The 14,199-nt window shown below is 53.6% G+C and overlaps 1 protein-coding gene across 2 annotated transcripts in view; it reads right to left on the minus strand.

Annotated features, from left to right (window-relative positions):
• The window catches only part of DTX4 (deltex E3 ubiquitin ligase 4), a 35,955-nt gene that overhangs the window by 19,228 nt on the left and 2,528 nt on the right, over positions 1-14,199 (minus strand). For both annotated transcript variants that reach the window (XM_035701966.2, XM_025452313.3), the window contains exons 2-3: positions 6,937-7,636; positions 140-201 (exon numbers count right to left, since the gene is read on the minus strand). In XM_035701966.2, the coding sequence (XP_035557859.1) occupies positions 140-201; positions 6,937-7,636 (762 nt within the window). The remainder of the gene's footprint in view (positions 1-139; positions 202-6,936; positions 7,637-14,199) is intronic.

A 14,199-nucleotide genomic window follows, 5' to 3' on the forward strand; every position in this document is an offset into this window, starting at 1 on the left:
CCACCTTCTTCCTGCACTTCCAACCCCACTCCTAAAGTCCTCATGTACTTTCATTCTTTCTCTTTTATAAATGCTCACTACCTACTTTACTGCTTCCATTTCTCTGCCCTGAGCCAGGGCAGCCCAGGGTTTCTCTTACCTGCCAAGGCAGGATTAACAGGGCTGGACCCATTGAGGTTCTTCACTGGCACGGTGGGGACCCTGCGGAAGGCAAGAGCACATACGTTATGGTTTTGACAAGTGGGAACAAATGGATCAGTGTTGGAACCTCAAAAAAATTCACCTGCGGAGGGGTTCCCCTTTCATACAGAAACTACTTACCCCTACTAAAGGCAGGGTCAGTTCTTAGCACCGCAATCAAAAGGGTTACCTCTATTTATTTTTTTTTAATATTTTACTTATTTATTCATGAGCGACACAAAGAGGCAGAGACACAGGCAGAGGGAGAAGCAGGCTCCCTGTGGGGAGCCCGATGGGGGACTTGAATCATGACCTGAGCCCAAGGCAGACGCTCAACCACTGAGCCACGCAGATGTCCCAAGATTTCATTTATTTATTTTAGAGAGAGAGCAGGGGTCAGGGGCAAGAAGAGGGAGAGAGAGAATCTCAAGCAGACTCTTCACTGAGTTGGGGAGCCCAAACCGAGGCTTAATCCCATAACCCTGAGATCATGACCTGAGCCAAAATCAAGAGTCAGATGCTCATCTGACTGAGCCACCCAGGGTGCCAGAAGCGTTACCTTTAAAATCTAAGACCAGGTCACCCCTCCACTCAAAACCTCAAACTCAGGATGGCTCCTCAGTTCACTCAAGGTCTCAGCGAGGCCTACACAGCCCTGCATGGCCTGCCCATATGCTCAAGCCTTCACCTCCCTTTTCTCTCCACATGTCACATACCATTTTACTCTGCTCCAGCTGTTCTTCCCAAATGCCAGCCACACTCCCTCCTCAGAGCCTTTGCATATGCTGCTCCTTCTACCTGAAATGCTCTACCAGCAGGCATCTGCTTAGCCTCCTCCTCCAGGTCCTTCAGTTGTGGCTTAACTTTTCATGAGGTTCCTAAGACCATCTGATTTTATACAACTCATCCCTCCCATCCCACCTCAATTCTTCTTACCTCACTCTATTGTTTTTTCATGGAACTTTACGATTTTAAAAAAAAGTAATAAGTTGTTTCTTTATTATCTCCCCTTCCAGAATCAAAGCTCTTTAAGGGCAAATATCTTTATTTCATTCAGAGCCTGACACTAGCAGGCATTCAGTGAGTATTAGCTCACCGGATGATAAATGAAGAAGCAAGTTTAAACTTGGGCGTACAGAAGAGTCCCCTGAGAAGCTTTTAAAAAGACAAGCACCCTGAATCAGAATTCCCACCGGTGGGGCACAAGAACTTGCATTTTCCCATGCTTTCGTGGAGAGGATGCAGATCCAGCCAGTCCCAGCCCAACATTGGGAAACCATTGCTCCAACAGCTGTCACCCCTCCTTTTCCCGGAGAAATCTAAATATCAGGCAAAGCCTCCTCCTCTTTCGGTCCTTCTCCCCAGAAACCCGAGCCAGGCTGGAGAGGAGTCTGCACAGCTGCTTGGGAAAGGCGAGGCCTCCCACGATGCCGAAGAGAAAAACAAGGGACACGTGGGGCTGAGTCTTGTGCCATCGCCCCTGCCACCCAGGCTTCCATGGCTGGGCTTGGAAGGAAAAGTGGGTCTGGAGACACACGGACGGGGTCACAGGTGGCTCCAGGAGCCCGAGAGCCTGAGAAGCCAGCAGGTCTGCCGTGGGGGCAGGGTGGTGCTGGGGAGACAGGAGGGGGCAGGGCACATTCGGTTGTTCCTTTACATTGTGCATTATTTGATTTGCCCGTTCATACTGAGCCCTACTTCGTGTGCGGTGTCCCGCCAGAGCCTGGGACGCAGCAGTGAACAGGGCAGCCCGGGGCCTTCTTCCACATGAGGTCATGGCGAAGACGCACAGAGCCCACCTGGTACCGGGCCCAGGTGTAACCGCTCCGGACGTGTAAGTCCATCTGAGACTTCCAACAACCCACGCAGGACGTGCTATCACTATTAACAACATTTTAACAGGCAAGGAGGTGGAGGCACAGAGAGGTTGGGCAAACTTGAGGGAGGCCACGCAGCTAAGGATTCAAACCCAGGAAATCTGGTTCCAGATCCCACCGTTGCAGCCACTGGCAAGCTGCGCTCTCGGGTCTGCGCGGATCTTCTATCACCCCCACTGTGGACAGAGAAGGTGAGAGCTCAGAAAGCAGATGGGATAAACCCACGACTAAGAAACAGGAGTCAGAAGGGGCCTCAAGGCTGCAGGAGGGCCTGTCTGTCCCCCAACAAGCCCGCGGGGGTGGGGGCTTCCCTGGCTACGCTTAGTCTTCCCAGGGCCTGTGTCCCTTCCCGGGACGAGGACATGTACTGGGAGGATAGGAAGCATGTGGAAGAACAGATGTGGGAGTAGCCCCCACAGGCTACTTTCCTCCCCAGGATAAATCCAACTCAGATGGGGGTCAAGGAAAAGCCAAAGTCAACACAAAAGAAAGTTGGCCAAGAAAAGAGGTCCAGCCTTGCTTCTGGACTCATGGGGCCAGGAGTCAGGAAAACCAGGGTCGAGACCCAGCCCTGCCAGTTACTCCTCACAACCTCCCTCAACTTTTTCTGGGCCTCAGTCTCCTTACCTGTGAGCCTGTGAGGGTCCGGAGTTACAGATGCCAGGAGCAAGGCAGCCTAAGCAATGCCTAAGAGCAAGGCGGCCGCCTAAGCCCTGGGTCTCCCACCCCGGCTGGTCTGGAGCCTGGGAGGGAAGGGTCCTGGGCCTGTGCCTATTTCCGGGCCCCCCACCAGGGGGCAGCGCTCGCAGCCCAGCCACGCATCTGCCTTCCCCCAGCCAGCTCCAAGGGCCCCTCTCCAGCTGATAAGTAGCTGTGATCTGGGGGACAAAAGGCACCTTTGTTCCCACAAACTGGACTGGCAGGTTTCCACACCCAATCTGGTGAACCAGGAAAGAGTTCCATCCCCAGAGCACAGCCCAAGAACTGGGGGAGGGGGCTGGGTGGGGTCCACATGAGGACCCCAGACTTCGGTGAATACCGGGAGGGGGGCAGGGTCCCCGCCTTTCCAGGAAATGGACCACGTGTCCAGTATGGTCTGGAGGTGGCAGGGAACTTGAGGAGGAGGGGGACGTTTGCTTATGGGACACAGAAGGGTACGGGGGCAGGGGCCCTCCGGGGTCAGGACACCTGCCTTCCAAGTCCAGCCTGGCACTGGATTCTGTGCCTTTGGGGGAGTCACACTGCCTCCGTGAACTTCAATGACCACATCCTGAGTTACCACATCCGTAACAGGGCACCCTACATCTCTGCCCTTGGGTCCCTGTGAGGAGTTAGGATCTGGGTCAAATACTCAGTAAACAGGCAAGCCCTATGTAAATGGGGTGGTTGTTTACATTTTTGTTTCCCAACTGTAAGAGGAAGTTGGGCTTGATAAAGCCTTTTCTCAGACTCTTGAAGACATGGAGGGTGAAGTGTAAAGCTGGGTGGTGGGGCAGTACTTAGGATTGTTGGTTGCAACACCCGATCCGCCCTCCCCCAAGGTGACGGGTTCTAATGGGAACCATGCAGGTGGCCCAGGAGTCCGCACCGGTCGCACACAGCTGCAGTCCCAGCTGTGCGTGCCTGAGGCCTCCTTCCAGAAACCAGCACCCCAGTGACTGGTATGCATCTCACGACTCGGCTCAGCCAAAGCCGTCTTGGCCTAACCAGGGGAAGACACCCTCCCCCATTCTGCCGGGCTGTTCTCAGTTTCCATTTCTGCTTCCATTTCTGTGCCTCAAACACAAAACTAAGAAAAGAGAGGAGCTGGCAAAAGGAGAAGACGGGGGCCGTCGGCAGGAGAAAAGCTCCGCAGATACCATGGTGAGAAGTGGTGTCTTTTTGCGAGTCCGTGAGCCGAGGCAGGAATCCTCGGGCCGGACAATGGTCTTGTCTCTCCAGCAACCGAAGTCTCGCCGGAGATCGAGAAGCCTCGATTCTGGAGGCGAGGGCCAGAGGGGCGACTCCTGCCCCCCACCACACAGCCCCCCTCTATTCTCTTTAGAAACCCCCTGCTTGTGTCTCTGAATAATTCACAGGGTCTTTTGTTCCCCCACAAACCCTGCTCTTCAGCCCACCTCTCCCGCCCTCCCTGGTCTTCCTTTTTTCCGTGGGAAAGTTGCTTGAAGAGCTCACGGACAGGCAGAGGAGGGGACGGGGCCATTCCACGACAGAAGGTCGATGGCAGCGCCAGACAAAGGCAGTGAGCACGCTAATTAAATGGCCAAGAAAGACTGGAGGAGAAGATGGTGGTGGGGGAGAGGGTGCTGGTAAGAGGTAGAAAAAGGAAAGGGCTGGAAGATAGAGGGGTAGGGCGGGGCCTCCCCTTTCAGGAAAACTGCAGAAATAAAGCTTGTTTCTATAGTCCTTTTGAAATGGCCATGCCCGGACCTCCGCCCCATTCTCTTGCTCGGGTCCCACCGGCAGGCGGGGGAAGAAAGCAGACATAAAGAGGCTGCCGGCCCCCTTGGTGAGATTTAAAGTGATCTGGGGGTCCCTTCCCTCAGTTTGGGCATGGGGGTCACTCGGCCTTTGCCAAGGGTGCCAGAAATGAGGCAGGGGCGTTAGACTCTGCTCAGCTTTGACTTCAATTCAACAAGGACCTCCAACAGATGACATGTGAATGACAGCTAATGCTGACTGGACTCCTCCTATGTGCCATGCCCTGGGCTAAGGCTATACTCTGAGGATCTCACTGAATCCTCCTGACAACCCTGATTAGGAAGGTACTATTGGGGATCCCTGGGTGGCTCAGCGGTTTAGCGCCTGCCTTCAGCCCAGGGCATGATCCTGAAGTCCCAGGATCGAGTCCCACATCGGGCTCCCTGCAAGGAGCCTGCTTCTCCCTCTGCCTGTGTCTCTGCCTCTCTCTCTCTCTCTGTGTCTCTCATGAATAAATAAATAAAATCTTAAAAAAAAAAAAAAAAAAAAAAGGAAGGTACTATCACCCTCCCATTTCACAGACGAGCAACCTGAATGCCGAAGATGCAAAATCTGCCCCCAAGTTACGCACCAAGAAACTTGATTTCCAGCCTGGGCAGTCAGGCTCTGGAGGCTGTGTTTCTTGTCCACTAGGTGAACCTCCCTCTGCCACACAAATATTTACCCTGGAACTCTGGCAGGGGCCCCAGGATGCTACCGGGTGACCTTGGAAACGGAGTGAGCAGTGGTGCAACTCAGGTGCCCTTCCCCTCTCCCAAACATTCTGCAAAGCTCAGAAGTAGTCATAGGAAAATCCCATGCACTTGACCTGCACTTGGCCATTTATAAACCGCCCTCGCACACAATGAGGAGCTGAGCTTTAGCCCCAAGGGCAGAAGACTAGGGGACTAAACCCTGGGCTCCAGCCCCCACTCTATGACACAGGAGAGCCATGTGGCCCTTCTTGGAAAGTCAACTCTGAGGGGCAGGGAATAAGAGAACACTGGCAAGTGTGGCTGGTAAGTTCTCAAGGGATGAACCTCCTTAGTGGAGGACTCCACAAGGACTCCATGGGGCAGGCCAGGCAAGCCTGAGGATCCCCAATTCATGCACGATGAAGCTGGACCTTGCAGAGACTCTGTGGCTTCGGTTAGTGGCAGAGGCTGGAGTGAAGGCTGGGCCTCCCCTTCTGCGGTACACCCCCGGCCTCTTTCTTCCTGGCACTGAACCTCTATGTACTGACAGCCTCCTCTGGGCAGCCTGAATGTCACATTCAGGAGTCCAACCTCACTGCAGACTACCCTGACTGTCTGGGGCTCAGGGGTCACAGGCAGGGCCAGGCTTCTCCAGGGAAAGGGAAGAGTGGGCTAGTGTGAGAGGCCAATCTCACAGGAAATCAGGAGCTTGCAGGCAAAGGCTGTGGGTACCACATGGACTTGGGTCTCTCCCAATGGAAGATTAGGAAGACCAAGAAGATCATAAAAAGCCGTAACCACAGAACCTACAACACCACCAGGCTGTCACAGGAAGTACCGAGACAAGGCACACAAAGCACCTGGCACACATAGCTAAGTACTTGCAAAATATGCTCTATTATTCCCAGTCTGGAGTTACCCCCTCCAGTTTCAGAGAGACCAGAGGAAAGGGGCTAACCTCATTTGGCACCTACTGTATGCTAAGCACTGTGGTATGTGCTTCACAGAGAAGCAGCAGGACAGTTAGACATGTGTCTGACTCTGCCGTCGGACTTCCTAAAGTTTCAATCTTGGTCTCAGCCAATGATTGCCCTATGTCTTTGAGCAAAAGAACCTCTTGGTGTCTTCCAGGGTAAAATGGGACCAAAATGTCTACTTCAAAGAGTTGCTGTAAAGATTAAACGAGGTGACAAAGCCCCCAAACTGGATTCTGGTTAATATTGTCTGTTATGGCCTGGGGTGCATAACCTTGAACCCTGACAGGTAGCCTCACACAGGTATCATTACCGGCATTTACAGGGAAGGAAGTCAGGACTCTGGGATGTTAGGGATCTGCCTCGAATCACATAGCTATGGCAAAGTCTCAATTAGAAGCCAGATATGATGGGGGCACCTGGGTGGCTCGGTGGTTGAGCTTCTGCCTTCAGCTCAGGTCATGATTCCGGGGTCCTGGGATCGAGTCCCACATCTGGCTCCCTGCAGAGAGCCTGCTCCTCCCTCTGTGTCTCTCATGAATAAATAAATAAAATCTTAAAAAAAAAAAAAAAAAAGAAGCCAGATATGATGGACCCCAGAGGCCAGGTCCACCCTTACCCACCACACCATGCTGCCTTCACCTGCAGCCAGAGGGACAAGCAGCCTAAATCTTGGCAGCCCCTCTTTCATCTCCGACCCAGATCGGTACAGGTGAGTAAACGTTCAGAGGCACCCAGAGAAGTACCTACCCGGAGGCGATCAGCACCCGGGACTGGGCAATGGCCAGTCGCTGCAGGTTGGTCCGATTTAAAGTCGCCAGGGCCACCCTTCCGGTCTTGCCGTTGGCTCCAGGGGGACTGGCAGGAGAGCCCACGGTCCCCCCTGCCGGTGTGCTGGAGGCCTGTCGCCGGATCGCCTGCGACGGGACGGTCCTCACCGGGGCCCGGATGGTGCCCAGGCCATCTGGAGACTTGGCCCCAGGGCCCGGCGCGGGGGGCAGGTTCTTGCGGGCCGCGGGGGGCTGCAGCGGTGCGGTGCTCCCGTGGGCCACGGCCGCCTTGACGCTCATCACCAGGACGCACTGCGGGCAGGAGCAGGCCGGGGCGGCGGGCGCGGGGGCCGACGCGGGGCTGGCGGGCCAGGACTGGGCCTTGGCCAGGGTGCCGGTGACCATGGGGTAGACGAGGTCCAGGCGCCGGCGCACGCGGCGCTGGCGCTGGGTCTGCCGGTTGATCTGGCCCATGGTGCTGAAGTCGATGACGTAGCTGAAGCCGATAGGAGTGAGGTCGATCCAGGGGTGCTGCTTCTCATAGGCGTGCTGGATGGTGATGCCCACCTCCATGTCGTAGGGCGTCCAGGAACCGTTGTCATTCTCCCACTCCCACACCACACCCTTCCCGGGGGCCGAGGACGGGTCGTAGTAGTTGCGGCGAACTGGGCGGAGGGTCCCTGCGGAGTGGGACAGAGGACAGGGTCAGGGTCAGCAAGGAACGAACCTGGACTGTGTTGGTTCATTGGCAAACTGGAGCCAGTCCCACTGCGGGGTGGCCTGCTGCTGCCTACTGAGGTACGCACCCCAAATGGGGCCCCTTCCCGCCTTGGGGAGCATGCACTCGCTGGGAGCAGTGAAGGCTGTGGGGCAGTGCCATGGACCAGAAAGAGCACCTGTCCACCTGCAGTCGGGAGACCTTGGCTGCAGCCCAATCAGTCACTCCTGAGTTTATATAAAACTCCCCAACTTCCTTTCCTTCCCTGACATATAGTGAGTCCTTTGTAGAATGTTTGTGGAAATTAATTGAGACCCACTTACTTATGCAACAAATATGTATCTGTATGTGCCAGGTTCTGGATCTCTCGTAACCCCATAATTTGCATAAGGCCCTTAAGGCTCTTGACACCTAGTAGGTGCTCATAAATATCATATCACTTCTCCCCTAAGTGGCCCTGCCTGGAGGGATATGAAGGAAAAGAACAAAGCCTAGAGGGAAGAGGAAGAAGACACGGCCTCCAGGAAGGCACCCCAGCCTTGGTGGAGCTAGAGCTCACCCTCTGTCCTTTTAAGGGTGCAGTAAAAACAAAAATAGAAAATCAGGGTGAGAGAACTCTTAGCTTTCGAGCATGAAATCTGGTATCAAAACAATGATAATGATCATAATGATCTTCTATTTCTCTAACAATTTTCTTTCAAAAAGCTCAAACCCTCCTAAAGATACGATTGTCTCCCTGGGGGAGGGGGGAGCACAGGGAAGGGGCCAGGGTTAGTGCAGGGGGGAAGCAGCATAGGGGAAAGAATTTGCAGGTCTGGAGGGAAAGGAAAGCCTATAACTGTTGCCTCTTTCTCATCCCCCAGCACTCCCCCCCCCCCGCCCCCCAACCCCAAACTCGCATTCAGACTCACGCCCAATCAGGGCTCATTTCATGGCTATCAACATCAAGGCTGAAGATGCCTGGGTCAGGGCAGGGTGAGGGGGCCTGAGAGGGCTCCAAGGGTGTTCGAATCTCGCATCTGTCAGCTTAAGCCCTATCCATCAAAGTGGTGGGAAAAGGCTCCCCTTTGCAGGCCTCTGACCCACCCCCTCCTCCAACCCAGAGGGAGACACCAAGACCCAGGACAGAATTCCATTCAAGGGGGGAAGAAAAGGAACAATGGCTATTCAGGCCTTTGCCAGGGTCATCACCCGCCCCCCACCCAACTCTGAGCCCCTTAATGACCCAAAACATCAACATTCAGAGGCAGGAGGGAGAAGCAAAACAATCCCCTATTCAGCACCAGGAGCTCTGGTGGGGGACCAGAGTGTGGGGGGGAGATGGGAGGAAGAGAGGAGGAAGAAGGGGGGGTGGGCTCTAGTTCCTGGTTTGCCTCCATTTCCTTCCTAAGTAGCTGGGGGAAACAAAGAGCACAGGCTTCGGGGCCAACAGCGGACGCTCTGTCCCTTCCAGCTGTGTGATTAAGCCTCAGTTTCCTCCTCTGCTTGGGTCCCCCCCAGTCGCTACTTCAAAGGGTGGATTTGAGGATTAAAGGAAGGAAGGATTATAAAGCATGAAAATAACACCTGCCACGGGACAAGAGCTCAATAAAAGTTGGTTGATCATCACTGTCATTTATTTTCTATTATATGTCTAAGCAGGATGGAGAAGTCAGAGGAAAAGTTTAGTTCAGAGGATGTGTGGGGTGTGTGTGTGCGTGAAAGAGAGAGAGATTTTATATAACTCCTTCTACTATCTTTATCATTTAGGAGGTGCCTAGCTCAGCCCATATGATCTTCATGGCAACCCTGGGATACACCTTTTAGAAACTAGGGGATTGACTTGAGAGAGCTTAAAGGACCCTATTCTCTATTCTCTCCAGGGAAGCAGGGGCAATGCACTTGTCCAATGCTCACAAATGTGCTTAAGAGGCATTCTTGACAACAGTGCTATCGATCCCAGAGATGCTGGAGAGCTGCCCCAGAACTTTGGGAAGCTAGCTGAGGCTGTTCCACACCCTTCCAGGTTTAGCTCCCCCAAGCCGGTCTTCTCCTCTAGGGTGAACAGACAAATGCTCTTCTATCCTCCTGCGTCCCTCACCTACTACTCGCCAGCTCTCGCCCCCTGAAATGCCCTCCTTTGCTATTTGTATCTATTGAAACCGTCCTCATTCGGATCCTGTGACCCGTTTCCTGATGTGTTCTCCCAATCCAAGCCCTCCCTCAGCAGGTGTGCACGTCTGCCCCTGCCTGCCTGCTGTGTACCCGAGACACCTGGAGTGGAGGTGGAGACACCACCATCCAGCTCTGTGCTCTGGCGCCGAGCGCGGGGCAGGGCAGTAACCAGAACTCCATGAACCTGCTGTGATTGATTGAAGACTTCTGGCTACTTCGGCATTTAATCACTTATCCCATATCGCTGAGTCCCCACTGGCTGCTATGAGGAATTCAGGCACTACTCAAAGAGCTTCCAGTCGAAAACTAGACAAGTGTGCAAATGACTATTTATGAAGAATATGCCAGAAGAAGGGTGCCAACAAAACGCAAGTGGGCCGAGAAAATCCGCCCATGTCCCCTCCATGCTTAAACTTTTTCCTTGACCTTCCCCTTGGGTCAGGACCTGACCCCCGTCCCAGCCCCCAATCTCTGCATCCATCTCACACCCCAATACGTTCTACCTGCATTTGTGCCACTCTGGCTTCTTCGAGTCTCAGCTCTCTGACATGCTTCTCCTCTCTGGGCCTTGTCACAATGCTGGGCCCTCCCCCACTCTGGCATCCTCACTGCTGCTCATCCTTCAGGGTTCATTCAGCTCATTTCCTCAAGGAAACATCTCCCGTCTGCCCTGACCAGATCAGATTCCCACTCCTACTTTTTTTTTTTTTAATGGCATTTATCTTGATGTGCAGTTACACGCTTATTGGTGTGATTCAATTTGGGGAACGTCTGTCTCTCTTCACTGGACTCCCGGTCCCATGAGAGGAGGCATCCAGGGGTTTGCTCATGCTTGTGCCCCCATGCCTGACATGTCCTAGGAGCTCCATAAATACTGATTGACTGGGATGCCTGCGTGGCTCAGCGGTTAATCATCTGCCTTCGGCTCAGGGCCTGATCCCGGGATCTGGGATCAAGTCCCACATCGGGCTCCCTGTGAGAAGCCTGCTTCTCTGCCTCTCTTTCTCTCTGTCTCTCATGAATAAATACATAAATCTTTAAAAAAAATATTGACTAAATGATGTAATGATGGTTGGGAGAACATTTCAAGAAATGGATGACAAGTACCGTAAGGCTTGAATAAGAAGGAGAATTTCAAGAGGCGAAAAGGGCATTTCAGGAGAAGGGGCTCTGTGAATAGCTAGAGGAGGGGGTGTCAGAGAATTCTAAGAGAATTCTAAGGGAATGTATGAGGATAAAAGGGACATCTGTTTGTCAGGAGTAGGGGAAAATAGAAGGCAGAGAGGAAGATAAACCTGGAAAGTCATGCTAGAGCCAAGGCATAGACAGTCTGGAATGCCAGGTTGTGATGCGTTTTATTTGTAGGCAATGAGGAGCCAGTGAAGTCTGTGACACACAGAAGTGACGTGACCAGAGCTGCTCGGTTAATTAGTTCCAGGTGAGAAATAATGAGGGTGTTGGCATTGAAAATGAGAGGGAGGTGACAGACTGGAGGGACCCCACCGAGAAGAAGTGGATAGGACTTGACCTTGAGTGGCTGAATGCTTTCCAAGGGAGGTTCCAGGATCATCTGCTTCCGGATCTCCGGGGGTACAGGTTAGCACCACCTTCTAGAGCACTCCCTGGCCACTATGAGGAGTCATCAGCATCTCTGGGGCCTGGGCCTGGGAATCTGCCTGTGAACACCCCCCCGTGGATTTTCACCACACACACTAATTTCAACAGCTGGGTCACATGGTCTATGCACTGGGCACCCCAACAAGCCTCTGAACCACAGAGTCAAAGAATCCTAAGTTCTTGCCTGAGGGCAGGTGGTAAAAAGTTGGCACTGTTTGCAGGTAGAGGGGTGTCATGAAGAAGAGTTGGTTTTTGGAGGGAAAGTTGCTGAGTTCGGTTCAGCCCCAGCAGGCCAAGAGAGATGGAAGGCCGACTTTAGAATCAAACTTGTGGGATGAAAAGAATTTCGTTGTGGGATTTCACTTCTCTGATTGTTTTCAGAGACCACTGTAGCTGGAATGTGCCAGCTAGTCTGGCCTCTATAATCAGGACCATGAACTAGATGATCCGAGGAATCCATTTAGTCCTTTGGGTGCAGTGACCCAAAGAAAAGGCCTCTAATGGGATAGGAATGAAGACTGTTCATATACTAAGCAGGGAGAAAGAGAAAGAAAATCAGTTTTTCCTGGCAACTCTTACACCTGTACTCCAAAGCACCTGAGATGTTTTGGCTCCTGGGAAATACAAAAGAAACACCTTCCACGCACGACCCAGTCTCGAGGGCACTTTACCTACATCTGTGCATCGCTGTGTCCCACTCCAGGCCTCTCCAAAGCCCCCCTCGGCCCCACTGGAATGTCTTACGAGGGCAAAGCCCTGGATCTTTCCTTATTGGGATATTCCACATGCCTGGAACAGCGCCTGCATGAAGTGGGTGCTCCAGGAGTGTTCACCAATGACAGAGCCGAGCATGGGACACTTGATTTGGCATCTCAGCTCTGCCATCGACTAGCTGTAAAACTCTGAGCAATTCACCTCTTCCAAGTTGTTTCCCTTCCTATAAAATGGGGAAAGTAGGTTCTTCTTAAGATCGAGGATTGAGCAAGACAATGTGTGCAATGGTCTTGGAGTGTCCCCCACACTGTATCGACCATGTGGTCCTCGTGACACTTGCATGCTCCACTCCTGTGCTCACACAGGGCAGAGAGTATCGTATCACACAGAGTCCCTGTGTGTTGCACCACCGCCACTGCTAAGCAGTATCCTTGCCCTCACAGGGGCCAAACCCATCCACCCGCCCATCTGCATGATGACAGGATAGGAGCCAGAGCAATCTTAAGGCTGCTCTTCATCCTCCAGAGAAAAATGAGGCCTGAGCAGCTAAGGGATTTGCTCAAGGTCACCCAGGAAGCCAGTGAGTGTGGGGTGAGAGCCTGGGTCATGTCTTCCCACTCCCAGCCTGGGGCTCCCTCCCCATGTCCTGCTGCTGGAGCCTGGAGGTGCTGGTGATCAGATGTGCTGGAAGATACAAGAGACAGGGATGCTGAAGGACAACCCTCCAATCACTGCCGTACGACAGAAAAGGTGAGCCCAGTCAAGGCAAATGACCCGTAGATGGACCCAAACAAGGCTCTGGAAGCAGCCAAGACCATCCCCTCGAGTGCCCTGTCTCCTCCCTCCTTCCAGATTCCCAAAACACTGGCGGAGACCAGCATAGAGTGCAAATAACCTCAAACCCAGAGGCCTCGTGGGGAGGAAGGGCCCAGGGCAAACAAAGGCGGCAGAGGGTATCTGTACCCTCCCAGCCATCTCCCTGGAGACAGGGTGGGCGAGACTGGAGCCCCGGGGAGCCCAGAGTCTGAGGCCTCACTCCCAGCAGGGCAGGCAACTTCTGGAGAGACAAAGCGCCCGCCCGTGTCAGGAAATGTCCCCACACAGAGGAGGCAACAAAAAAAGAGAGGACTCGCCTCTAGGCAGGGGACTTCCAGCTCTCCTTTGTTTATGGGGATGTTTCTGGTTCCCAGCTTCAAACTGCGGCTTGGGGATGGCGGGTAATTTAATTAAACATTGCCAGGGCTTGGCCGAGGTTGCCTGGGCGCCGGCAGTATAAAGTTCCTACCCTGTCGTGGTCTCATCAATGAGCTATATTGAGAGGAACTGTGTGTCTGCTGGCAGAGAAGGGAGAGGAGGGGGCTCCGAGCCAGAAACCCAGAGATTCTATTCTGCTTTGACAAGCTCCTTGACAGCCCGGCATTCCTGGGAATGCAGCCCAGTGCCTTCGGCACCCAGCGCAGGGCCTGGCACTGGGAGAAAGGCGCGCAGCACCCGCTCACCCACTGACCACTAGCATGAGTGCACGAAACCTAAGCTGTCGGAGTCGTGGCCTCTAAGACGGAAAGGAATGCACGACAGACCCTGAGGCCCTCTGTAAAATGAGGCAGAGTCTAGCAAGCTCCCTGGCTCTGGTCTAAAATCTGAGAAGCCATCAGGCCCTGGCCAGCCTGGCCTCTGGGAAGGGTGGTCAGACCTGGGGACCATAGCTTCTGTCCCTCAACCCCATTTTCTCTGTCACTTCACATCTGTCGAGAGGATGCCCTTCATTCCCGTCTTAGATACCCCTAAACACTGATTAAACTTCACCCCCTCCCCAAATGTCGAACAGGGGCTGGGACATTTGTGTCACCAGGGTGTTTCTCTTCATGCTGCAGAGATTTAGTCTGAAAGGAAAAGCTAAAATCCGCCTGTCTGTTCTGAGCAGGGTTGGAATGTCCCGTCAGGTGCCTCCCTGGTCCCACCTCCAAGGGCTCAGCAGCCACCCTCCTCCTCCCCCAAGCTGCCGCCTCCCCCTTTTCACCTCCACAACCTTTACCCCAA

The sequence above is a fragment of the Canis lupus genome, chromosome 18, assembly GCF_003254725.2.
Source record: "Canis lupus dingo isolate Sandy chromosome 18, ASM325472v2, whole genome shotgun sequence".
NCBI lineage: Eukaryota > Metazoa > Chordata > Mammalia > Carnivora > Canidae > Canis > Canis lupus.